The sequence below is a fragment of the Rhinolophus ferrumequinum genome, chromosome 11, assembly GCF_004115265.2.
Source record: "Rhinolophus ferrumequinum isolate MPI-CBG mRhiFer1 chromosome 11, mRhiFer1_v1.p, whole genome shotgun sequence".
Lineage (NCBI taxonomy): Eukaryota > Metazoa > Chordata > Mammalia > Chiroptera > Rhinolophidae > Rhinolophus > Rhinolophus ferrumequinum.
Genome location: NC_046294.1, coordinates 34876851 through 34902657, shown reverse-complemented (window position 1 = coordinate 34902657; position 25807 = coordinate 34876851). Strand labels below are relative to the sequence as shown.

General features: G+C 45.8%; 1 protein-coding gene across 1 annotated transcript in view; it reads left to right on the top strand.

Moving 5' to 3' along the window:
- Nucleotides 1-1083: 1083 nt before the first annotated feature.
- Nucleotides 1084-25807, top strand: part of NAV2 (neuron navigator 2) — a 702045-nt gene continuing 677321 nt past the window's right edge. Inside the window, exon 1 of the mRNA XM_033119002.1 lies at nt 1084-1262. Within this exon, the coding sequence (XP_032974893.1) occupies nt 1188-1262 (75 nt within the window). The 5' untranslated portion in view covers nt 1084-1187. The remainder of the gene's footprint in view (nt 1263-25807) is intronic.

The window sequence follows — 25807 nt, the reverse complement described above, 5'->3', positions numbered from 1 at the left end:
CTCCCTCCTCTCTCCTCCTTCCGTGTCCCCCCCCCACCCCAGCTTCTGTGACGTCAGTCAGGAGGTGACTGGGTGCCTGCATTGCCTGCAGGTTCCAAGGCAGGGGATGCAGCTTCTCCATAGCACAGACGCCCTTCTGCCCTCAGACGATCCAGGCTGCTCTTTTCCACCTCCCCGGTGGATGCTGGTGTCTCGCCTGCCACATGCTGCCTCTGCAGCTGTGATTGAGGGGGGGAAATGTTAATGCCTTTTTGCTTCCCAGACCATTGCTTCCCTGTCTCATCATACCTGGGTGCGTTTTTCCGAGGAGGATGAGGATGAGGAGGAGGATGATGAAGCTCCCCACATAGGGTTGAAAGGTAACTCATTTTCGGCTCCGGTGCACTTATTTCAAGAACAGGGTCCTCTGTGTGTCTCTGGCTAGGAAAACTGGGGAGCCCATGAGGTCCCCCGGTTGCTTGTCCATGGATGCGCTCAGAGTACTGAGGGGCTTGAAGGAAGATCGCTGGCTGCTGCTTGGTTTGGACTCCAGGCGGTGGGCAAGACAGCTCAACCCTGTCCTTCTCCACAAAAGACAAATCTGACTGTGGCACATTTTCTCCTCAGGTATGGATCTCACTCCTTGCAAGAAGATGACAGCCCAGGAGGGGAGCAGCCTCTGTGATAAACACTGGCAGGAACTGTGAGGGGTAGCTTTGCGAGCAGCATTTGTGGTGATTTATGGGAGTCAGGGGTTGCCGGAGAGGGATGTGGATGCTCTCAGCTCGGTGGATTAAATGCCCATTTACATTGTTATTGACATAGAAATTACCGGTGCCAAGGAGACAGTGAGGGAAAGGATTTCTGGGGCAGTAATGTGGCACATGCCCCAGGATATGGACTTATCTTTGCCGAAATCTGTCCTCTGGGCTCTTAGGAAGCCCATCTTGGAACTCAAGTAAAACCCCCAGTCCCAGCTCTCATGATGCCGACGACAGCCGCCCTCATTGCTAAGGCAGCGATGGCGAGTGAGGTTCCCGCATGGATTCCAAGAAGTAGGGAGGACCTTTGAAGAGGCAGCGTGGATTTCCTCCGCTGGCAGGAGCTGTGTCTGGTGCTGTGCATGCCTTCCCTTTGCCTGGGTCATTTCCTTCCTTCGTGGATTTGGAAGCATCGCTGAAGGAAAGAGGGTATTTTATTCCTGGGACATGGAATCGGTTCCTGAGTCCAGCCAACAGCAGAAGAGAAAGCTGGTTACCCATGGACTGGAAGATCAAAAGAGAGTAAGTGGCAGAACTTTTCTTCTCATTTGGCTTGTGGCGCTGGAATGGCTAAGCATGGTTCAGGGAGCCCAGGTGGTTGCCGGAATGTTGTTGTCAATTACGCGTGTTTGTCTTTCTCTGGTGAAGGAGGCAGGATGGTGGCTCATGATTTGCCAGATCCTGGTGCTGGGCTTGAAGCCTTGACTTGTTGGTGGGCAAGGAGAGAGAGAAAGAAAGAAAGGAAGAAAGAAAGAAATTGATCCTGGGAGGCAGGCAAAGATTTATAAGCTTTAGCTCAGGGAGTTAACAAAAAGTGTTGGTGTTCTCACAGTCAAATGGGAGCTTATTCTGAATCCCCTTTGGGATTCACACACTCTTAGCGCCTTTTGGAAATGGCGCTCCTGACAGTGGTGGTTTTGTTTGAGTTATTCTCCGTGTGGTCTGCTGGCTCGTGTGTTTATGGATCAAAAACATATCCTACTCCACTCTTTGGCCCCTTCTGTGAGAATGTCGCAGCCTTTTAAAAAGGCCTGTTGAGTGTAGGTCATTTGCTGTCATCCGTCTGAAAGCGGCAGCCACCCCGGACCTGCGTCTATCAGTTAAAGTTCAACTTGTCTTTAAAAGCCAGACACATTTGGGAGTAACACTGAGTGACGGGTTGTCTAGGCAGAAAGGTGAAACTGTGTCTCCTCGCTCCCAGGGTAATCACTGGGATGGCGGTGGGAGGAGGAGAGGATGGGATGGTGGCGGTGGTGGCAAGGGTGCAGTACAGTTCCAGAAGGGCCACAGTCTCTGTTAATGTAAAAATAAATTTTGACATTTCCTTGGAAATGTTGTGAATGGTTGAAAAACATAGTGTTCAGTCAGTATGGGGTGGAATATCCCCTTTCCTCCTGAGTCTCGAAGATCATCTTTTCTTGGTATAAAATCCATGTGGAGGTGAAAACCGGCCTTAAAATTCTTCTTTATAATTTTAGATTGCTCTGTCTGTGTGTAAAGGATTTTGTATGAGGTTTTGTTCTATCAAAGGATAAAAATAAATGGAAACAAACTGCATTTTAAAAACACAGATACTGACTCCATCCCTAAAAGAAAGTTTCCACTCCTGAAACTGCACTCCCCATAATGCAGAAAGAATGCCCACGATCTTAGGCCATAAGTGAAATTTGTTTTGTGGTGTTTGATTTATGCAGTGCACAACCTACCAGACCTGTTTGCTCCTGTTTCTACAGAAGCTTTCTGAGAGGTAGGAGAAAAATCAGTTAATTGTTGTGAATAGAACCTGGGATTGACTGCATTTTACAAAGCGTTAGCCAAGTTTGGTATCCAGACACTTAGGGGAGGAACATTTGGGACCTCTGACACTGTAGAAAATTTTAATTGGGCTGGTACACCGAGATAATATGCAATTATGACGGCCTCTCCTTGGCTAGGTGTCTATGTCTGTATTTCCCATCTGTTCTTGGCTCAGGCTGTGTTGGGTCCACATGTACCATGGAGCCTCTGGAAGTAGAATATAACCCCAAGTGAGGCTGTGCTGCAGCTGGGGTAACAGCAATTGGTCATGCTCAGCTGACATTCATTTTAACTTGAACTCTAGCCGTCATGGCGATTATTAAATTTATAATGATATATGTAAGATCCATTTTAATGACTCTCCATGCTTGAGTGAGCTCTCACTTGTGCTGGCAAAATAAGGTCTAATAGAGTATTGTATTTCATCTCCTACTGAATTTTCAGGGCAGTGGTTGAAACTTTGCTTGGGAGGAATTAGATTGTTTTTCCTGATAGGCGTTGTGATCAAATTCCATATTGCTCGAGTATAGTTTCTGGGCTTCTAGAAATACCGCCACTGCAGCAGCTTCTGTTGGTGTGTGCATGTGTGTGTTGGTGGGTAAACACACACCCCATTTGCGTCAAGTGTGAATCTAAACAAGCCTCCCGGCATGCAGCCTGGAATGTCTTGTCCAGGGAGCTGAAAGGCGACTCTACAGTGTTTTGGCTCCAATGTCTCGATGTCTCGGGTGAGCTGAAAACTCCTCCTCAGGGGGGATTGGCTGAAAATCCAACAAAGGCACAATCGAGGCATCTGCTGGAGAGCTGGGAAGTCTCCACCAGCATGCTTAAGTTACCAACTGTTCACTGGCATCAGATCCTTGTGGCATTGCTGTGTGTGTGTGTGTGTGTGTGTGTGTGTGTGTGATTCAATTGTTACTCAAATGAAGGACCATTGTAGGATAAGCTGGGGAGACAAAGCAGAGGGAGAATGGCTAGCTTCAATTTTGCTGTGTTTCCTATCCCCCTGAACAGCCAAAGCCACTATTGTAGCTTGGCACTTGGTTAGGATTTCATATAGATGGAGTGGCTGGTTCAGGGCTCCTCTGGGATCTGGCTCTTGGTGGGTGTTTCCCTGTGCTTTCGGTAGCAAAGAGTGCCACAAGCGGCGGAACCAGAGCTGGATTCAAAGGCCAACTGTGTTGTGTGCTAGCTGGTGACCCTGGGAAAGGTGCTTCACCTCTCTGATGGTTACATCTATATTTTCAACAGAGGACAAGAGTGTTATATTACAGGAATATTTTTGTGATTAAGTGAAATTAAGTTAGTAAGGAATTTGGCACTTGGTAAATTATTCAAGAAATGTTCTATATATTCTTGGGACAGTTTCCAATGTGGGATTTCTTTTGTTTTAAGAGAGCTGTATGTGATTTTAACTCTTTTGAAAAAATGCTTGAAGTAATACATACTCATTATCCATTCAGACATTGCAGAAAAATACAGAGTGTAAATTCCTCTTTTTTCTAATTCTATCCAACAGTGACTGCTATTAGCGGTTTGGTATATAACATTCCTGACTATTTGGGTTTGTGTTTCTTAATAAAATGGAATCGCACTGTACATGTTATTGAGAAACTTGCTTTTTCACTTAATGCAGTGTGGCTATCTGTCTACGTCATCACACACATACTTACCTCATGCTTTTAATGACTAGATAGAGTTCCACGATAGAATGTGCCAACATTTATTTCACTGATCCCTATAGATGTATATTTAGGGTGTTACCAGGTTTTTGTTTTCGCTCTGTGATTTTTGTTTTTGGTATTACAAAGTTCCTTTATTCACATATTCAACAAGTATTTAGGAAGCGCCTTCATGTGCCAAGCACCAGTCTTGTAGCTAGCTATGAACTAGACAGACAAGGTCTCTTCTTCCCTGAATCTTACATTGTAGACCAGAGCTGTCCGTACAACTTTCTGCTGTGATGGAGAGGTCCTGTTTGTGCAGCGTACACATTGGTAGCCGCTGTCCCTATCTAGCCACAGAGCACCCAAAATGTGGCCAGTGTGACCAAGGACCTGAATTTTAAGTCTCATTTAGTTGTAATTAATTTAAACGTCAATAGACCTATGTGACTAGTGGCTACCGTGGAGGAGAGTGCCTCTCTGAAAGGTACCTGACAGGCAAGTCACTAGGTCATCTATTTGCAGACAGTGGTCTATATTCTAAAGAAAATAAATAGGGCATAGTGGTATCAGGGACCAGGGAGGGTGCATTTCATATTTATAATTATTTTTAATTCTCTTTTTTATTGAAGTATAACTTACGTCCAGTAAAGTACCTGCTTCTTTAGTTTACAGCTTGATGAAGTTTTATTCCTTTTATACACATGTGCAGCCATCACGTAGATCAAGATGTAGACCATTTCTTGTGCCCAAGAGGATGTATGTTAGCTGGGTGTAAGGGGCTGCCTCCGTGAGGAAGTGTCTTGAGTGGAGGCTTCTGTGATGAGAAGCAGTTGGCCACGGGAAGATCACCTGGGCGACTTCAGATGTGGACGTGCCCACTCTCACCCTGCCGTATGGATGGGTGCCACTCAAAACGCCCTCTTTGATGACTTATCTTGGTGACACGTATGGACAGTAAGTCCCCACTCATCCCTAGCACTTGTTAAATTCAAATTCTTTGCTGAAGTCAGGGAAAATCCAGAGAGGTGTGGGCCTGCAAATTACCACGGAGAGAAATTCAGCGAGGTAAGTATTGTTCAGTGTGGTAAGCACCCACTTAACTAGCAGAGATGGGAGAAGTAAAATTTCCCTGACAGACACCTATTGATCAGTCAGGGGAAAGACTCTTTGATTGATTTTTTCACTGCTCCTTCTTAGAAGTTTGTCCTTCACAGGCAGAGCTTTCCCACAAAGGATGAATACTGTAAAATAAGAATCGTTCGGGGAGGTTTAAGATACTTGGTGACTGAATGGTGACAAAGACGCTTTAGTTTGAATGTCCTCCAGGCTGTCAGTTCTCAGCATGAAAGCTTCCTGGAGACAGTTTTTAAAAAAATGACTTTGGAGAGGGTGAACTCAGGCTTAGTGTAATTAAAATTTCCAGGGCTGGCTGAACTTCTCTGGATTGCTGAACCCTGCCCTTCAAAGGGGAATGTATTACCATCCTTGCCCCATCAGCCTCTCCTCTCCATTTTATTAATGGCATCCCCAATGTCGCTGTCACCTGTGGTTACAGATGAGAATCATTTAACCTATTCTCCCGACCCAACCCGTCAAGTCCACTACCTTTTTATCTGGTCAGCAGCCATACTTGCTCCTATGTCACCGTGGATCTGGCAGCCCACTCTTCTTTCTAGTCTCGCTGTCACCACCCTCATTTCAGGCCCAGGAATTCTTGCCTGGCTGGTGGCATAACCTGGTTTCCATTTCTCCTTTGGTTCATCCTCCGCTCCTGGCCAGATTACTGTCCCCGGAGCCCAGTTGTTATCATCCTATTCGATGATTTCCCAGTGTCTCCTCAGAAGACACCCGCCCCAGCCCCTGGCACTTTACGTTGTGCCCAACTCCTAGGGAGCGATGGGTAAAACATCACATCTCACTGGCGTCTTGTTGACTTCAGCGTCAGCAACCTCCCCGAGCCGTTCCCCCAGGGATATTTACTCATAAATTGTAAGGCGCCTGGGACACAGTAATCGATAAGCGGGAATTGCTGTGATTGGTATCATCTCCCCTTCTCTCTTACCCAGACTCTCTCTTCTTGACGAACTCTGCTGTTCCCTGGATAACCTTCACATCTCCCCCCCCTCTGAGTCTTTGCTTGTGTGTGTCACCTGGAAGGCCCTCCCACTCAGACCGCTCATCCGTCTTCCATGCAGAATGGATCCTGCTCATGTTTCTAGTCCTTGTTCAAATGCAGTCAGGGGAGCATCTCACCACGTTCTCCCTGCGGCCCAGATGTTTTTCCACCTGTCACACCCCTGAAGATGATTTTCCACCTGTTGGCTCCCTGAAGAAGGAACTGGTCTTGTCCATTTCTTCATTCCCTGGCACAGCGTAGGCCCCAGTAAATATTGGTTGAATGAGGGACTGTTACTTGTTGCTTTGAGATTCCTGTTTCTCTGGGATCCTGAAGCTGAATCTGGTTTTCCAAAATGACTGGTTTAATATGGTGTCCGTTCTGACAGAAAGACGAGGGAGAATAAGATTCAAGAAGATGGGTAGGAGCTCTCTACAGTGATCAACACATTTGATTAAGGGAGGCTAGACTGGGTCTGGTGAGTGGAATAGAAAAAGGGCCCTATCAAAACAGTGTTTTGAAGGAAGAATTTGCATCAGTGACTGGACTAGTCACTAGACTGATGGAGAGGAAGCAGTCTAAGATGTTGCCACACTTCAGCCCATTAGTGGCTAGAGGGGACTTGGCAGACCTTTGGACAGAGCAACTTGAAGTAATGACACCTTGTAGTGTTTCTCATGGCAAAGGTGCTTTTTCAGTTGGTGTGCACCAATGGAAGCAGGCAAAGAAGGGAAACAAGACACATACTTATTTTAGGGTCATTTTCCTAAGCACACATTACTAGATTTAGTAAATCTTTCAGAAAGGATTAAGAGATAGGCTAAGGATAGGGAAAGCGACTAACATATTGAACAACTGCTATGTGCCAGAGAGTGTACTAAGCACTCCTTTCATTTTAGCTCATTTAGATCTCCCCCAAGCCCTTGATGTAGATATTATCCACCCATTTTACAGATGCAAAAGCTGTCATTAAGGGACTTCTCCAAGGTTCCACAACTTATCTTGTCTCAGAGACTCCAGCACTGTAATTTCACTTTGCCATTAGAATTATCTCTCTAATGTTTTTAAACTGGATTTTACTGTAAAAATAGCTTCTCCCAACCTTTTGCAGTTGAGCACATGTATATACATGGGCGCACGTATGCATACAAATACACACACGCATGCATACATATTCCATAACGGGACTGGCCTGTGTGGCATCTTACAGAGGTGTTTGCTTATCGAGGAACTATGTCCATATCACTCATCAAATCAGAGCTACATGATACCACCCTCCCCAAGACTGGTCACAGGCTGTGATGAGGCTGAGCTGCTTTAGAGGAATTTTCCTTCTCACTAGCGATCTGAGCTCTGAGGTGCTGACCGTGTGGTTCGGGCTCTGGACGGATGGATGCTCACGTGTCAGGTGAGGATGTGGCTCCAGCCCCAGCTCCTAGAGCTCTTTCCAGATGAGCTGAAATGCTCACTCTGCGGCCTGGGCCAGTTTACTGCTGCTGCCCCTTTGGAGCCAGAGGTGGCAGCTGTTACAAGTTGATCTGCCTCCTGACAGCTCCCTGCCTGGATGGTCCGCCCTGTCTTTCTGGCATGAATGGAGGGGGTGTTAACCAAACGCTCAGGGGATGCAGACTGAGAAGCCACCACAACACATTTCACGTGTCATTGACAAAGACTGGAAAAACATTGTAGCCAGAGGCACCTCAATTCAGTGTAAGTTTTGAGGCCCTACTAGGGGTCGGGGGAGAGAGGACAGCAAAGGGACCAGGCCCATGCTCTGCCTTAATTTCATTGCAGAGAACGTAAGACAGTACAAGATCAGTCTCATCCATGCATTCGTTTCTTCATGTATTTATTCCACACTTATGTATTGAGTGCCTACTGTATACCAACCAGCCACAGCAGAAGGCACTGGGTTCATAAAGATGGATTTTTATCCTGTCCCTGATCTCTTGGGACTTCCAGTATTTGGAGGACTCAGTCAGTTCAGCAGTGACAATGGCATGACATAGGTAAGTGTCTACCTGGTGTAGAGAGGTTGCGCCGGGGGAAGCTTCCCTGGAGCAGGAGGAACTTGAGCTCTGCCTAGAAGGGGCTGAGTGAGAAGCACGTTGAACAGGGGACTAAGTAAGCAGCTCACAGCATGGACTGAATTGTGTCCCCCTGTCTCAAATTTGTGTGTCGAAGCCCCAATCCCTGACATGGCTGTTTGGAGATAGAGCCTTTAAGGAAGCAATTAAAGTTAGATGAGGTCATCTGTGTGGGGCCCTAATTAGATATGACTAGTGTCCTTCTAAGAAGAGGAAGAGACACCAGGGCGGCCTGTGTACAGAGGCAAGGTCACGTGAGGGCACAGTGAGAAGGAGGCGGTCTGCAGGCCCAGGAGAGGGACCTCAGTACAACCAAACCTGCTGACACCTCGATCTTAGACTTCAGACCTCCACACTGTGAGAAAATAAATTTCTGTCAGTTAAGCCACCCAGTTCTTGATATTTTGTTTTGGCAGCCCTAGCAGAGTACCGTGCTTCCCCGAAAATAAGACCTAGCCGGACCATCAGCTCTAATGCATCTTTTGGAGCAAAAATTAATATAAGACCCGGTCTTATTTTAATATAAGACCAGGTATAATATAATATAATATAACATAATATAATATAATGTAATAATACTGGGTATAATATAATATATAACATAATATAATATAGGGTATAATATAATATAATATATAATATAATATAAAACCAGGTATTATATATGATATAGTACCGGGTCTAATATAATATAATATAATATAATATAATACTGGGTCTAATATAATATAATATGATATAAAATCCGGTCTTGTACAATATAAGACCGGGTCTTAAATTAATTTTTGCTCCGAAAGACACATTAGAGCTGATGGTCCGGCTAGGTCTTATTTTTGGGGAAACATGAATACACTGGCGTACAGTGAAGGGGAGAGTTGGCTTCAAGTATTTTGCCTGCAACGCTCCAGACTATCAGCTCCTGGAGGGCAGACACTGGGTCTGTTCCCTGGCATCCAGTACACTGCCTGGTGCCTGGCAGGTGCTTTGTAGATATTTGCTGAGTGAGCAAATGTGTAAATGAAAAGGATGAGAACAGAGAGAGGAGAGATTGGACAACCCATGTGAACAATTGGAATTTTATACTGTAGACACTGAGAAACCGCAGCAGGCTTCAGAGTTAGGGAATGGCGCTTGGGAATATTTTGCAATAACCTAGGGTGGATAGGGATGGGTGAGGGTCGCAGTGTAGGTGAGAGAGCCTGGAGCCAGAGAGACCAGTTAGGAGGCTCCAGTAGTGCTGCAGGCATTTGGGGATAAGCTTATACTCCAAGACTAAGACAAAGGGGAAGGAAACATGAGCACAGACACGAGGGAATAGAATTGGAGGAAAATAATTTTGCCAGCAGCCGGATATAGTTGGCTTATGTCCCAGGTTGCGTGAATCCCAGGTGTCTCCCAGGCTCAGAGCCTCCCCGCTCTGCGGGGAGAATGGTGTCTAATAGCACTTTCCACTGGCACTTTATATCAGGGCTGACTAATGCACGCTGGATGCACCAGGACCTCCTGCACCAGTCACAGCGGAGCAGTTGGTGCTATCCCCCTATGGTGCATGCGGTCAAGTGAGGCATGGACAGGCATGTGACTTGCCCAGGGTCACACAACATGTTGATAACCAGATGGGGGTGAAGGTCTCTAGTCCTTGTCTGCTCCAGTTCAGGGTCACTACCCAGGGAATAACACTGCCTTCCTCAGTCAGCAGGCGAATGCTAATGATTTGTTATTTCAGCGTAATTTTCAATGGGAAAGGAGACTTGGCATTTTTTGGATTCAATTTAAAAGGCACTGGAAAAGTTAGATTAATTTTCTGGTCCTAAAGTTGCTAGAAGTTGGACAATAATCCAGGGACCTCATAGGTGGCTGTCCCCATTTATCTGAAAGATTCATACAAATTGCATTAGGATAGCTCTGAACATAAGTCAAGTGAATTTACTTCGACCTCCCAGCTCTATCCCAAACTGGCTTCTAGGAAGCAAATTACAGAGTCCTTCGCACAAAGGAGGGCTGAGATGTAATAAGAAGTAGTAAGTAGGCTGTGCCAGCTTTCCAGCTGGCATCCTAGGTAGGAATCGGGGTTGGCATATTTGTTAAAGCCCTGTTGGACTTCACTTCTTCCTGTGGAGCTGTACTATTTTGCCATTCATTGCTTTCTTAGACTACCTAAAGTATGGTCATGAGACCATACTTTAAGAGGGAAAAAGAGGGGCAATGTCAGCTAGGTTGTTAGGTGTTCGTTAATAACCCAACTTTGGGATCTTATTACATTGGATAATTTATCCTTTTTGGCCTCTGCTTCATCTTGAAAATTAGGGTGACAACAATGAAGCCTTTGGTGCGGATTATGAGATAGAACACACTTGAAGTATTTACAGTACTTAGCACACAATTAAGTAGTAAGTGATATCTATTGTAATTTTTACCATATGTTTCCCCTTCCTCTTTCAGCAAAATCCTCTAAGTGGCATCTTTGGGGAATACAGTAGGGGCGGGAGAGATGGGCGATGGACGTGCTAGTTTGTTTGAGTTTCCAGTTAACGGCAGGTCACATAAAATTCCTTCTAGTTTAAACCTTTGTTACTGCACATTTTCCTTAAAGAAATCCGCTTTCTAGCTTTAGAAGTTCAGTTGATGAAAACACCAAATCTTCCGTCATGTAGCAATCCTGCAGGAATTACCTGGAGCCATCACTCTGCACATTAAATTACAATGTATGGGACCCTGGCATGCAGTGAGTAGGCTAAACCTTTCATGTGATTCCAAAACACCACCGTCCCACAGGTTGCATTTCTGCTTGAATATGTTTTATGAATTTCATTAGTATACTTTGTGGCATCCCCTCAAACCTCAGCACCGGGGGAAAAAATGTCTGGTTATCTAGAGGTGAGTTCCAATTAATCAAGATTTTCCAAATCCCATCCCAGGTTACAGGGCTTCTAAAGCTGCGATCAGATTCTTCCATGCCTGCGGTTTGAATCAAAATAATGACATCTCTGACTCCCATCCTCAGGGCATTAATTTTTAATCTTCCTTCTCGTTGGAATAATTAGAAAAAGAGGGCCATGGGGGTTGGGAAGTGCCACAGGAGACAATGCGGATGGCAGAGCAGGAGTGGATGTCTTTCCAGTGTAGCCTCTTCCAAGGAGAGGGAGCAACTGAAGGCTGGCATCTACCTTCCCAGTTCCCTTGAGGGGAGGAAGCAGAGGCGAGGACTGGGGTTGGGGCAGGGGGCTGATGGGGCCAGCGCAGGGTGGGTCCTGCTATGGGAACTGGGGGTCATTTGGGGAAGGAGCCAGAGATGTGTAACTGTATGTGTTAGAGAGAGAGGTCGGGAAATAAATACGCTTGGGTGTACGTTGGGGATTTCTCCCTTGGCTAAGCTGCGTAAGTACCGACAGGGTTACTCAAAGCCTCATCCGTTTCCTGCATCCATGCTCCCTTGAATCTCTGAGGCACAGTGGGATTTGAGGGACAGGAGTCAACAGCTTGATTACAACTAGCAGGATCCTACGTCTTTCATTTCTTGTGAAGCTGTCACAGAGGTACCAGTCTGGGCACATGGTGCCCTGATGCTCAGAATCCAGGTTCTGGCTAGCTTCTTAGTTAAGTGAATGAGGTTCTTTTAGACCTCCTCTCCACCTGACGCCCGCAGGATGGATTGTAGATGAGAGACTCCCTCAAAGTGTGTGATTCTAAGTTTAAGTTAAACAGTTTCTCTCTGTTTTTTTCACTGATATGACTTTAAAATGTAATCAGCAAAAATCCTTATTGACGTGGGTGAGTCTTCATGAAAGCTAAAAAGTGGAATAAAGAATTGTAGTTCTTACATCTTGGGCATCTCACCTTGTGTAAACCTGCATTTAATCAATTGCTTAGAGTCTCTCTTCTTCACTAGCCATTCAGTTTCATGTTTATTTTGATATTCCTAGCACAGATTACATTGTTTGTTAAATGAATGAATGAGAGTCAACATTCTGAATGGGGTGAGGGTAAGAGGGAGAGTAAGATGTGCCCTCTGACTCTCGGAGCTAGACTCTTAGTGGCGTAGAGCAAGGAGAAGGTTTTCATTGTCTTTGATTTTGGAAAGGGAGGAAGGGTGTCACCACTGCTCCTTGGTGAATCTGTCCTGCATTTGTGTGTCTTTATGTGTGTAGATTTTTCTTAACTTTGAAGACTGGTTTCATTATTGTGAATCTATTATTTTCCACCCCCCTGGCAGGGATGTTCCTTTTTCCTTTGAGTTTCCATGGGTCCATGGTGATGGGTGACCTGGAAGGTCACTGTATTGATGTCTGTGTGAGCAGATCATTTAGAGGTGAGATTAGAGGCGAGAACAGTGGCTCAGATGTACCCAAAAGGGGGTATACTGAATAAATCAGTGCAAAATATGCCCTTACATGTTGCAGCACAAGGGGACAAATTATGAGAGCAAGAAACGAGGAGTCAAAGAGGGAGACAATGTCCTACTGAAGCCCGTGGAATGTTCTGAATGGAGACAAATGATGGAGCTATTGATTAGAAATTCCTGGGATCACCTGGGCCCGTCCTACCCAGAAGAGAAGGTGTATAGTGTTAGGTTTACGGTGTTGCTCTTCCAGGTGATTCTTGCAGAAAAATGGGATGACATTCAAAAGAAACAGCTTTGTGCAAAGAGGTGCTGTTTAAGGTTGGTCCTTTGAGTGTCATCCAGGGTGGTTTCGTCCTAGTATGACCCGATGCCCTCCCTTGATCTAAGGTGCCACCATTAGACTGCATGCCCCTTGTGTGGTTTAGGGTATTATTCTAAGTAGTCATTCCCCCTGCCCACACCCCCGTGAGAGGAGCGTGCTTTCCTGCCCTGTCGATGTTGGGCATGGCCAGTAACCTGCTTGACCAGTGGAATGAGGATGGAACTTCACTGTGCTGGTTTCCAGCCTAGGCCTTCAGAAGCATAACCTTTTCCACTTGCTCTTGTGGGAGCTTTTGATTTCCACTGTGAGAACATGTCCCAACCAGCTGCTGCCATTCTCCCGTCCTGGGCCTCAGGAACAGATCTGAAGACGCAGAGATGCCCTAGCAAACATGCAGACCTGTGTGTGAGAAACAAATGCTTAGTTTTGTATGCCCCTAAGGTTTTTTTTTGGTTGTTTGTTATGCAGCAAGAACTGTCTGCTACACCCTGGAACCAAGTAGACCTTTACTGGCAGAGCATGTTTGATGGTTAATATTAACCTCACAATACAATTAACAGAAAGTGATTAGACGGAGGGTTTTTCAAAGTTCTGTCCTGGAGCATTTATATCAGAATTACTTGAAACAACAGCCCTGACCCAGACCCACTGAATTAGAACATCTGGGGTTAGGACCCCGGAAGCAGCATTTTAAATATGTATTTCAGTAATTCTAATGTACACTGAAGCTTGAGAATTACTTTCACAAAGGGTTAAAACCCGTGACCGTCTCCGTTAACACCAAAACCAGGCGTCTGCAGGAATGGATTGGAGGAAAGTTCTCGTTTATTCATTTATTTTTTAAATTGCAAAGAGTTTCACTTAAATTCCCTTAGGGGGGAAAAAAGCTTTGGTTTGTTTATTTGTTTGCTCATTTGTTAATAAAAAGGACGCTTGGGCTTAGGAAACTTGGGAAATTCTAAGAACCAGGCTTCAGGAAGTAAGGCAAAGTCCAGGTCTTTGCCATTCATTCCACCTTGGTCGACACGTCGTTTCTCTGCCTCTCTTGGTGCATCCGTTCCTTTCTCTTTTGCCTAACACCCTTCTTCCACTGCTATTCATAGTCTCGTTCTCCTCCCCTTTAACTTCAAGGCTGACCCTCATCACTCCTTGTCTCAATATCATTGCCCAGTGAGAACTTTCCTCTTTGTTTCTCAGTTCAGAGTCGCGAGATCATCTGATTGGCCCAGCTCATCTTGTTCAGCGTATCAGCAAGTCCAGAGAGGTGGATCAGCCTCTGGATCGCCCACTTGAGTTATATATCTGTTCCTGGGCCAATCGATTATGGCTAAGGTGGGCACAGGGCCACATGGTGCAGAGCCTAGCCTTTCAGGGTGCAGTACTCCAGGAGGAGGCATGCGTGGGCAGGTACTCATTGATAGCTCTACTCTCCGGGGTAGAGTTTGATGGCAGGAGGTGACTGGAGAGGAGGAGGCACTCTCTGGTGTGGATGGTCAGCGGGTGATGGGATTATCTGTTGGATATTTGTTTTCTCACTGGATTGTCCCGGCCTTCACAAAACTCACAGCCCAATGGAACAACCAGGCATTAAATGAATACTGAAAGAAATATCTACTTAGATTTCACAAATTGACAAATGGAATGCACTAGGGAAGACAGAGTTTTCAACTCTGGAAAACAGGAAGCCAAATGGTAGCGTGGAAAGAGCTTTGGCAATTAGAACAATCTGGGTTTCAAACCCTGCCTCAAACTGTACTGTGGTTTGATCTTGGGAAAGTTTCTTAACATTTCTGAGCCTCACTGCCTTGTCTATAGAATGTGTACTAATAGTTTCTATCTCTTAGGGTTCTATTACATGAGATAATGGATGTAAAGTACTTAGCACAGCACCTGGCATATTGCACTGGTGCTGACCAAAAGTGAATTCTCCTTTATCTGTCTCGGAGCTCATGCACCTTGCTAGTGAGGTCTTAGTGGGTCTACTTTGGGACCGCTGTCTGTTGTCTGTGAGTTTGAGGAAAAGTCATGCTTTCCAGAGGACTTGGGTTCTAATCCCAGTGTGTCACCTGGTGTGTTTCCCCCAAGTTTCCCAGCTAACGCATAATGAAACCGAAGTTCAAACCCAGGTGTGTCTGAAGTTCTACTACGATGATTTGTGTCTACCCACAGAACACTTCTGAAACCAAATGTGTGTGTGTGTGTCTGTATGTGTGTGTTTCCCCACACTGGCTGAGGCTCTGACACCAGCTGCATCATGTCCTATAATTCTATCCAAGTCTGACATTATCTACCTGCAGTTAGTGTCAGATCCTACAAGGTTAGGGCTCAGTCCCACAAGACAGCCCCCACTTCAGATGCCAATTGCAAGTCTGTACCGGCTTTACTTCTGACCAACTGGCCATAAGTCCACTATTCCCATGACCCTCTCCTCAGGTTTGATGATTTGCTGGAATGGCTCACAGGACTCAGAAAAACAGTTTACTTACTATCACCAGTTTACTATAAAGAATACAACAGCCAAATGGAAGAGATGCATAGAACAAGGTGTGTGGAGATGGATGTGTAGTTTCCACTTCCTCTCCGGGTGTGCTACCCTCCCAGCACCTGAATGGGATCACCAGCGTCAAAGCTCCCTAAACCTCATTATGTAGGCGGTTTTATGGTGGTTCTATTACAGAGGCATGATTGATGAAATCATTGGCCATTGGTGATCAACTGAATTTCCAGCCCTGCTCCCCTCTTTGGAGGTTGGGGTGAGGATGTGGTGAAGCTGAAAGTTCAACCCTTTAATCACATGGTTGGCTCCTCTGGCAACCAGCTCCCAACTTGGAGCTGTCTAGGGGCCCACCAAGAGGTATCTCGTTAGCCTAAACTCAAGGATAACAAAAGCAAGACTTCCTCTCACCTCAGTCAGGAAATGCCAAGGGTTTTAGAAGCTCTGTGCCAAGAACTGGGGGTGAAGACCAAATATATAGGAGGTCTGACATTTAAGTTTGCAAACTTGTTGCAATGATGTTGCTAACTTTTTTTGATATCAGAGGGATTATTCATTATGAATTTATACCAACTGGACAAACTGTTAACCAAGTTTACTATTTGGAAGTGCTCAAAGGCTGCATGAAAAAGTTAGAGGACTTAAACTTTTTGCCAACAATTCATGGCTCTTGCCATGAATCACGACAATGCACCAGCTCACATGGCACTGTCTGTGAGGGAGTTTTTAGCCAGTAAACAAATCACTGTATTGGAAAACCCTCCCTACTCACCTGATCGGGCCCCCAATGACTTCTTTCTTTACTCGAAGATAAAGAAAATGTTGAAAGGAAGACATTTTGATGACATTCATGACATCAAGCGTAATATGATGACAGCTCTGATGGCCATTCCAGAAAAAGAGTTCCAAAACGGCTTTAAAGGGTGGACTAGGCACTGTTGTTGGTACATAGTTTCCCAAGGGGAGTACTTTGAAGGTGACCATAGTGATATTCAGCAATGCCGTAGTACTTTTTCTAGGATGAGTTCATGAACTGAATTGTCTGGCCTTGTATGTATTTCTTATTATATCACAGTATGGTAGAAGTCATAGCTGGTTCTCTGATCTACTCTGCCATTACTACTGCCTCTCCACAAAAGGAAGGCCCCCTTCCTGACACAGGGATGCCTACCCACTTACCTCTCAGACAAGTGGCCAGACTTCATGCTCTTGGGCCAACCGAACCTTCTCGCCTGTTTTTTTCTGAAAATAGCCCATGTCACCCTGCCTTTCCCTGTCTTCCAATTTTGACTCTTTTATGTGTGAGTGCGTCTTCAGCTCCTATTAGTCTGTTGTGGCATTTTTGTGTCCCCTCAAGTGCCTTCCCAGAGCCCTGGAGCTCCTACACATAGTGGGTGGTCAACGTGTTAGAATGCAGGCCTACAAGGCGGGCACAGAGACCTGGAACAGACAGCCGACACCATAGCTGTAATAATAGCATTTGTATACAAACATCTTGGTTTGCTAGGTACAGGAGTTAAAGCCATGTTTTCCATTGTAGAAAACAGTGGTTTGCTTTACAGATGTCATCATGGAGTTCTTTTACTTAGGTAACTTTAGAAAACTGTGATCTCGTTACTTTTCATAAGTTTGTTTACTATGCAAAAGTTTACTCACGTAATATGTTGACTTTTGCTTTTTCCACCTGGCATAGAAAGATCTCTGAGAAAACTTTAATCATTAAGTGTACCTGAGCTTCCTTTTGAGGGCAAGAAATTCACCTCTCTCATTTTCTTTTTGGAAAGAATAAGCTAGAAATGATCCCATCTGCGGTACTTTTTTAGGTGTGTTAGGAGCCCAAGTTCCATGGATATGGATGACAGAATACGTGCAGATATTAGCCTGTGTTTGGGCCATCGCATAGGACTAGCTTTCCTTCTGGAAACAGATGGTATCTGTCCGCCTAACTGTATTCTCCCTTTTCCTCCATCCAGCTACCTATAACCTCTCTTCAAGATTCAGCTCACATTCCTATCCACTTGAAACTTTCCCTATCTCTTCTTTCTTGTTCTTTCTTCTCTGATTCTCATTCTCTCTCTCTCTCTCTCTCTCTCTCTCTCCCTCCCTCCTCCTCCCTCCCTCCTTCCCTCCCTCTCTCCCTCCTCCTCCCTCCCTCCTTCCCTCTCTCCTGTCTGGTACATTATTTCATAGACTCACACTTGGGTTAACAGCATGAGCTGTGGAGTCAAATAATGAAAATCCAAACTCTGTGACCTTCATAAATTCACTTCACCTCTCTGTGCCTTAGGTTCCTTCTTTGTTCAAAGGGAAAATCACTAGTTCCTACCATATATCCTGGGCTTATTATGAGGATCAAATGGGAAATACAAGTACTTAGCAGGTACCCAGTAGACAGCGACTATTCAGTAAATGCGCACCACGCGCAGGCGTAGTGGTGATAGCGTAGTTGTGTTCCCAACTAGATCGTAAGATGCTAGAGGGCAGAGACTGAGTCTCACAATGGTTTTTTATCCTCCAGAGTGGGTCATAGTTCTAAAGTCATAGCAGCGCTCCATAAATACCCAGTGGATTGAAATTTCATGCTTCCCCTTCTGTCCGCTTTCTTAGAATTGTATTTAAATAAATGTAGTGTTTGGCTGGTACTTAGACCCGTTTTATAGAGAGCCTGTGTCAGTGATTAAATAAACGGTTTATTCCTAAGTGTTTATCTCCCTACTGTACCCCCGCTCAAACAAACCTGACTCTTGCTCTTGGCTGGCTAATCAGGAGCTGAAGCCCAAAGGGAGAGCCACCCTTGCTCTTTTAGTGTGAAGTGAAAATAGGTCTGATTCTAGAACCAGCCAGAGAGGGAGAATTCAGAACAGCCCTGAGAATGGGGAAGTCCTGTGGGAGATGTCAATAACCAAAATTATCTCTCATTTCAGCAGCCACTAAAAGGAGCTCCACCTGGCCCCTCTTCCCCTGGGGGGTGACCTCTCCCCTGTGCCTGCAAGATGGGCCCAGCAGAGGAGGGGAGGGAGCAGTCAGTAGGGGTCGGGTTACCAGTGGGAATGACGTCAGGGCTGCTCCCGGTTCCTAAGAGCTGGGCCACTGGGAGTGACAGCAGCTGCAGCATCCATGCCTGGCGACCCACCCTGCACCCCCCGCGGAGCCCCTGTGGAGCATGGAGCATGGAGCGCTGCGTGCATGGAGGAAGGGCTGTAGCTGGCCTTCCTTCACTTGGAGGGGAGCCAGGGCTGCTCTTCCTACTGAGTTCTCCCAGCAGGGTCGTCTTTCTGCAGCTTTCCCTGTGAGGCCAGTTTGCAGAGAAGGGGAGCCAGGAGCCCCAAGGTGGGCAAGAGTGTGAGTGGTGAAGTGGAGGAAGGGCTCAGGTCCCTGTGATGGACCTGCCGGAGCTGCCAGTGGAGGATGAGAGACGAAGGAGGGGTGTCCTGGGAAGAGCTGGATCTGGAATTAACAGAGCCTGAATGAAATCCTGGATTCAGCCCTTAGTGTGGGACCCTGTGCAAACTGTTTCTCCTCTCGGAGCCTGTTCCCTTATCTGCAAAATGAGGAAAAGAACACTTTTCAGGGATTTTTTTTTAAGAAGAGAGCACTGCTGTGAGAGCTCTTTGCCACCTCCCCTTCCCTGTTCCATCATGCCCTAATATTAAACGGACCACTCGCTGGAGTCTCTGCAGGTTAGTAGCTGCTAGGCTGTTCCAACGAAGTTGTGTCAGCTTTCCACTTTTTGTTCAGGGCACCGCCTAGAGCGGGATGTTTACGTGTGGGCAGCTTCCCTCTTTGATATTTGGGTCTTTAAATCCAGCGTCATCATTGTACAGGGAAGGACACTGAGGCCCAGAGTTGTCACCAGGGCGGTAGAACCAGGACCAGGCCCTCAGTCCAGGCCCCACAGCACCATTTGTCATTTCCTGACCCCTCAGGATCTTCTCACAGCCTTTGAACATTTGCACGTGCGCTTCCTTCTGCCAAGAACAACCACCTCATCCACTGTGCTGAACTCTTTGTCCTCCTAAGTACTCAGATGTGACGTCACCTCCTCTGAGAAGCCCCCCTGACTACCACTCCCTGACTGGGTTGACGACTCCTCCTCTCTGCTTTCAAGGGTCCTGGAGCTGACCTGTGTGGTGGACTTCTCACACTGTATTGTGGACAGCTGTTCCCCTGTCAGTTCTCCCTATTTGACGATGAGTTTTTCAAAGATTTAGGTCAAGTTTTACTCATTTTTGTATTTCTGGTCTCATATTTGACACTTTGTAGTGCTCCAAGAGCTATTTATCTGAAGAATGAATGAATGAACAAATGAATGAACGAATGAGCAAGTGGTAGGGCTATAGGGTGGTGCTCATAATGGTAGCTTTTCCAGAAATGCTCCCACTTGCTCTGTTAAAAAAGATGGCAGACTCCCAGCCCACCTATTCTTGGACACTTGTCTGCCTCTCTTCAGGATGGTTTCTCTCCCAGTGGCCCAGAGTGCAGCCACTCACTGCCCGAGCTGTATGTCCATCTTTGTATGGGCCTTAAGGACTAGAAATCCTTCCAAAGTGATGCCTGGAGAAGCTGATATTTAGGGTCTTCATTTAATACCGCTCCTGCAGCTTTCTTGTGACTCTGTCCTTAGCTGACATCTTTACAGAGGCTGAGTTCCCAGAAGATGCATTAATGGAGACATCACTATATTGCACTCCAGGGCTTAGTATAAATAACCCTGGTGTGCATTCATTCATTCACTCAAGCATTCATTCAATGTATTCCTCCTTCCATTAGGGCACATAATTACAAAGTGACTGCATATAACTTTATCACTCACATGGCCTGGTGTCACTCAGAGCAGGCAATTAGATTTTTCCCAAAGGCCAGATTTGGGGGTCAGAAGGGCAGGCTGATGGAGCATTGACAAGTACTCTGATGTCAGCTTTAAAATATGAAGTAGAATACTGCCCCTTCCCCCATGTAGCTACGTGCCCCCAATGTCCAGTAGCAGGTTCGAAAGTACAACTACTCTCTTCTCATCCCCAAGGCAGGAAACAGATAACTGCACTCAGAGTCCCTGCAGGATTTGAAGTCCTAAGAATGGTAGCCACACTAATTTTGTTCCCATGTGGACACAATCACAATTCCACATGCCTCTCTGTTCATCTCCGGGCAAAGTCAAGAAAACTGGTGGGACATCGAATGGGGCCAAGCTCCCCCCATCTACTTCAGTAGGATTGTAAGAAAGTGGACCTGGGGTGTGTGTTGCCTTGGAAGAATCATTTCACTCCTATCAGCTTCAGCTGTCTCATCTGTATGATGAGGCTAGTAATCCTTTTCTCTTCATAAGTTTGTTGTGAGGATTAAATGAGGTCATGTTTGTGAAAATGAAAAGGGTACTAACAGCTAATGTTCCTTGGGGACTTATTACATCCTAGGCACTCTTATAGCTTCCATTTTATAAATAAAGGACCAGAGGCTCAGGGAAGTTAAGTGCTTTGCTCAAAGTCACACAGCAAATAAGTGATAGAGCATGGTGGATTTGTTGTCTTTCTGACTCAAGTCTCAACTTTTAATCGCTGTACCACGTACTGTTTCAGATTTGAGCTGTGTAACATTGGATGAGCTCCCGCCCTCTCTGGTCTTCCGTGGTACCATCTGAAAAGGAGAGAATTGGCCTGGATTAATGCTAAGGTCCCTTTCAGCTGCAAATTCCTTGTCACATTTTACCAAAGGACACATAACACACACCACTGTACCACTCTTGCTTCCTCCAAGTCTGGTCTTCTTTGAGCCTGGGTGGGAGGCCTTGACCCTTTGCCGATTCTAGCTGAGCAAGTGTGCTGGGGGAGCAAGCAGATTGTAATGCATGTCTCAATAGCAGAGCCAAGCCTGCCTAAGTGGGAAATGGATGTTGTAGTACAAAGGCAGTTAGCAGGGTCCTTGGAGGTTTCAGCAGGATGTAATTATGGTTCTTTAAAAAAAGGCTCACATATGTTTTTGAGCAAACTTAACAGATGCCCGGATGTCATGTCTGTATTCTTTAGGGAGTCTAGGATGACTAATTTTCTACAGCAAGTTTGCATAGTACATTGGAACGACCCATTGCAAATCAATTCCTAGGGTGCAACTTAATGAAAGCTTTCATTGATGATGCAGATTAATAATCTAAAAACCTTTATAAAATGACCACGACTTCATTTCTGCCTGGTCTCTGTGTTTGATAAACTAGATGGATGGTCCTCTCTGTAGTTATAGCTTAATGTGATTTCTTTTAAAAAGAAATCCACAGCCACTCTTGTTTACAGGGTTGAAGGTTTGACTGCTGTGTGGTTCGTTTCGGGTGCAACGTCCTTTGCAAACTTTTGTGACTTCCTTAGAGGTTTTCTTTGAGCTGTGTGCCCTAGGGAGATCTTCTAGACGATTCACTACCATTTTATTGTTGAATTAAATGCACATTGGTTCTAAAGAATCAATGCCCAGTTAAGGCAGTCTGGGGTCCATTTCCATACCTCCACACACTGTATCTGGAAAAGTCATTTGGAAATCTGTGTCCTTCCCAGGCTATTGAGAATAACGAGCGGCCAGGAAATCGAGAGATAAGAAGACTAGTTTCCTTTGGTGGGCACGTTGACATTTCCTTTCTTGCTGGAGCTCTAATCAGTCTGACAAATTTGCAATTGAATCTTCTGCATTGAGTGACTCTCTTTACTAAAACCTGGTTGCAGGCTTCTGGGTTCATTTCTCTGTACTGGCTGCATTGGAGCGTGGCTTTCCATGTAATAATAGACAGGTGAAGACCATTGAAGATGGAAGCCTTGCACCTGTCCCGTTTGGGCAGAATGTCAGCCTTTCAGTTGACTCCAACTATTCATAACCCTCCATAATTTCATAGCCATCGATTTCTCCCCCTTCTGACGCGCTCTCTCATTGGCCTGTTGCCCACATCCCGTAACCATGCCCGTCACTCCCGTGACCTTTCCTTTGCTGACCCTGATTAATAATGTACTCAACACATTCCCCTGTTGTATCAAATACCAATTTGGCCTGAATGGGTGAAAGAATGGCAAATGAGGAAATGGTTAAGTCTACTTATTGGACAAGCCTTTTCATTGAACTGGTGTTGGGAGATGGGGGAAGAGAAGAAGCTGCATTGTAACATTTTCCAGCAAGTTTTTCTCAAACTCAGCAGGAGAGGCTGATGCTAATGAGTCAGAGGCAGTGGAGAGTGTGTCATCGGATTTCGGGGGACTCTGAACAGCTAAGGCCGCATGTGATACAGCTTTGTGGCAGGTGTCTGCCCACTCCTCAAATGTTTCTGCTGAATGTTCTGGACCAAGAGGAGCATAATTACATGGAGTAGCATATTTATTTAGGAAGGCAGGAAGGAGGCGAATAGTCCTCTCCTTCCTCTTAAACTTTTTTTTGTGTCCTGAAAGGGCCGGGGCATGTGCTAAGTCAGAGGATGGAGTTAGGTAACCACAGAGGAGAACATGGCGCCCACTCTCGCTGGCTCCCTGCCATGTGTAGGTACATCATTTGCAGGTGCTTCCAAAGCCAGTTTTGCTGACAGTTACTGTTAAGGGGACACGCGCCAGGAGGTGGGGCTTCCAGGCTGCATGAGGCAGACAGCCAGGCTCTCCAGCTCTGAGCTTTGGGAGGATTTACGACTGGGAAGAGGCACTTCCCGGAGGTGCCTGGAGTGTCACAGAATGTCAAAGGTGGAGGATCCTTGAGGCCATCTAGTCCAAGGCCCCATTTTACAGATGGAGAAACTGGGGGGTCTCGGATAGCAAGTTGTCCTCTAAAATCCTGGCCATCACTGGAAAAGAAGCACAGAAAAGTGGGATAACCACAATTACCAAGTTTTACTGAGCCCTGATTCTGGACTAAGAATTCTACATGCATTATTTTGTTTAATCTTCAGCCCCACCCCCGCAGGTAGGTTCTGTTTATTATCTCCATTTACCAATGCGGCAATGCAGTTTTGAGAGAATAAGTAACTTTCAGAGGAAGGTAACTTAAATCCTCCCTGTCGGACGCAAGCCTACATGTTTGCCACCTTTCGGCTGAATCTAGTTTAACTTCTGCTGATTTTACAGGTGAGGACATTCATACCTCAAAAAAGGGAAGCAATGTTCCCAAGGCCACTCAGTTAATTGGTGGAAAGTATTGTTATCGCTACCAGAGATTGCACTGTGTGCTTTACAGTCTCATATTTAATTTTTACACAATCCTAGAAGAAGGTTGGTCATTGGTATCAGTAGGTGAGATAAAACGAAGCTTGGGGAGGTTGAGAGTAACTTGTCCACTGATCTATAATTAGTAAGTCAGGATTTAAGTGGAAGCTCCAAAATTCAACTGTCCTAATGCTACTTGGTGAGGCTCGATGTCTCAGAATCCTATACATACCTGTTTCCAAATCTCCTCTAATCCTCGAGATAACCCGGTAGGCAAGGAATCGAGAAACTTGGATATAATTCAAGCTCTGCTGCTAAATGCATCAAATACTCTCAGGCAAGTCACTTCTCCTTCTGCGTGCCTCAGTTTCCTTATTTGTAAAAGAGAGGTCGCATCCTTATTTAAGCCACAGGATCTTGTGAGACAGTAAATGTGCTTGTGCTTCACTTTTCAGCTGAAAAGTTCTGAACTGAGGCTAATTCTGGTTCTTTCCATTAGGTCCCTTTATCCTTTGAGGTCTGGGAGCTTTCTCTCTTGCTCTGTCTCTTCTGGAGGGTCCACATTTGTTGTGAGTTAGATGACAGCTGGGTTTGTATTTGATTTGGATTGTGCGTGGCCTGGGTACTAAACGGCTGTCAGCGAGACCTCTTTTCTAGTTTTGCTCGAAGAGACAACGGAGCTGGGCTGGCATTGCTCCATCCAGATCTCTGGGGATGACTGCAAACAGGAACCATGGGGCCTCATACACCGAGTCCCCATTCCTTTGTGCTTGAAGGGTAGTACACAGAAAATACCGACTCCAGTCTGAAGCCGGCTGAACCCTGCGTCAGAATCCTGACCCGCTTCCGTGAGACGGCAGAGAAGACCAGACCTGGGAGGTTCGGGTAATAAGTAAGCTGAACATGGCTGCAGAAACCAGGTTTCAGGACCTCCTTGCTCCATCAGCAGTGCGTTCTAATCATGTCACAGCATTTGGCCTTTGGGTCAGTTGGGGTTTCTAGTAAAAATTCATTTTAACCTTAACCTGCCTTATTGTGTTCCTTTTTTTTTAATTGGGGTGGGAGTATTGTTTCTTCCTGCTGTCTACACTGATTTCTTCCTTATTTTAAATGCTGCAATGCTCTCTAAACCTAGGGGAGGCAAATAACATTTTGGGGAGCCTACGCTATGCTAAAACTTTTTACACACATTACCCCATATCATTACCACAGAAACAGGTCATTCTCTCCTTGCAATGTTCATACTCTCTTGCTTTTTCTCCCGTAATAATAGTTTCACCTTTTCTGACTCCTTTGCTGGCTCCTGCTCTGAATGTCAAGGGCCCCTGGCTCAGTCCTTAGTCTTTTTTTCTTTGACTTTGTGGGTGATCTTACCCAGCCGTTTGGCTTTACCTTCCATCTCTATGCTGAGGACTCCCAAGGTGATAACTCCAATTCACCTGGACACCTGTGCTCCAGACTCATCCACCTCACTTGGAGCCTAACAGGAAGTCTGGCCTCCGTGTACCTCTTCATCCTCTTCTCCTTCTGCTCTCCCCTTTACGCACAAGACCATCACCTGTTCTTTGAACCTACCCGTATATTCCCACCTCATGGTCTTTGCGCCTATTCCCTCTGCTTGGAAAAGGGTTCCCCCTGTATTTGCATGGCTGCCTCACTCTGCATTCAGGGCCTCTCCTCTGGAAGATCTGCTCTGACCATGCCAGCTAAACCCGCCTGTAGGGCCCCACCTCCTGCTCTCTGTGCCCTGACCCTGCCTTTTTCATTTTTGGCCATAGCACTTATCCTGCCTGCAATGACGTTGCCTGGTTATTTATGTACTTGTTTCTTGATTGTCCCTCCCCCTGAGGTATCCACTCCACCAAGGCAACCCATGCCATGTTCACCACTGTAGCACCAGCACCAGCATGTGTCCCAATGGATGTATGAATGAAAGAATAATATGAGAGGTAGGTGTCATTTTCCCAGTCTTACAGGTGAGGAAATGGAGGCTGAAAGGTATGATATGCTTCAACTCACAGGCCTTTTTTTCTCCCCTCGGAAAAGGTGTAATAGTTTAATGAAGATCACCTACACGAAAACAATA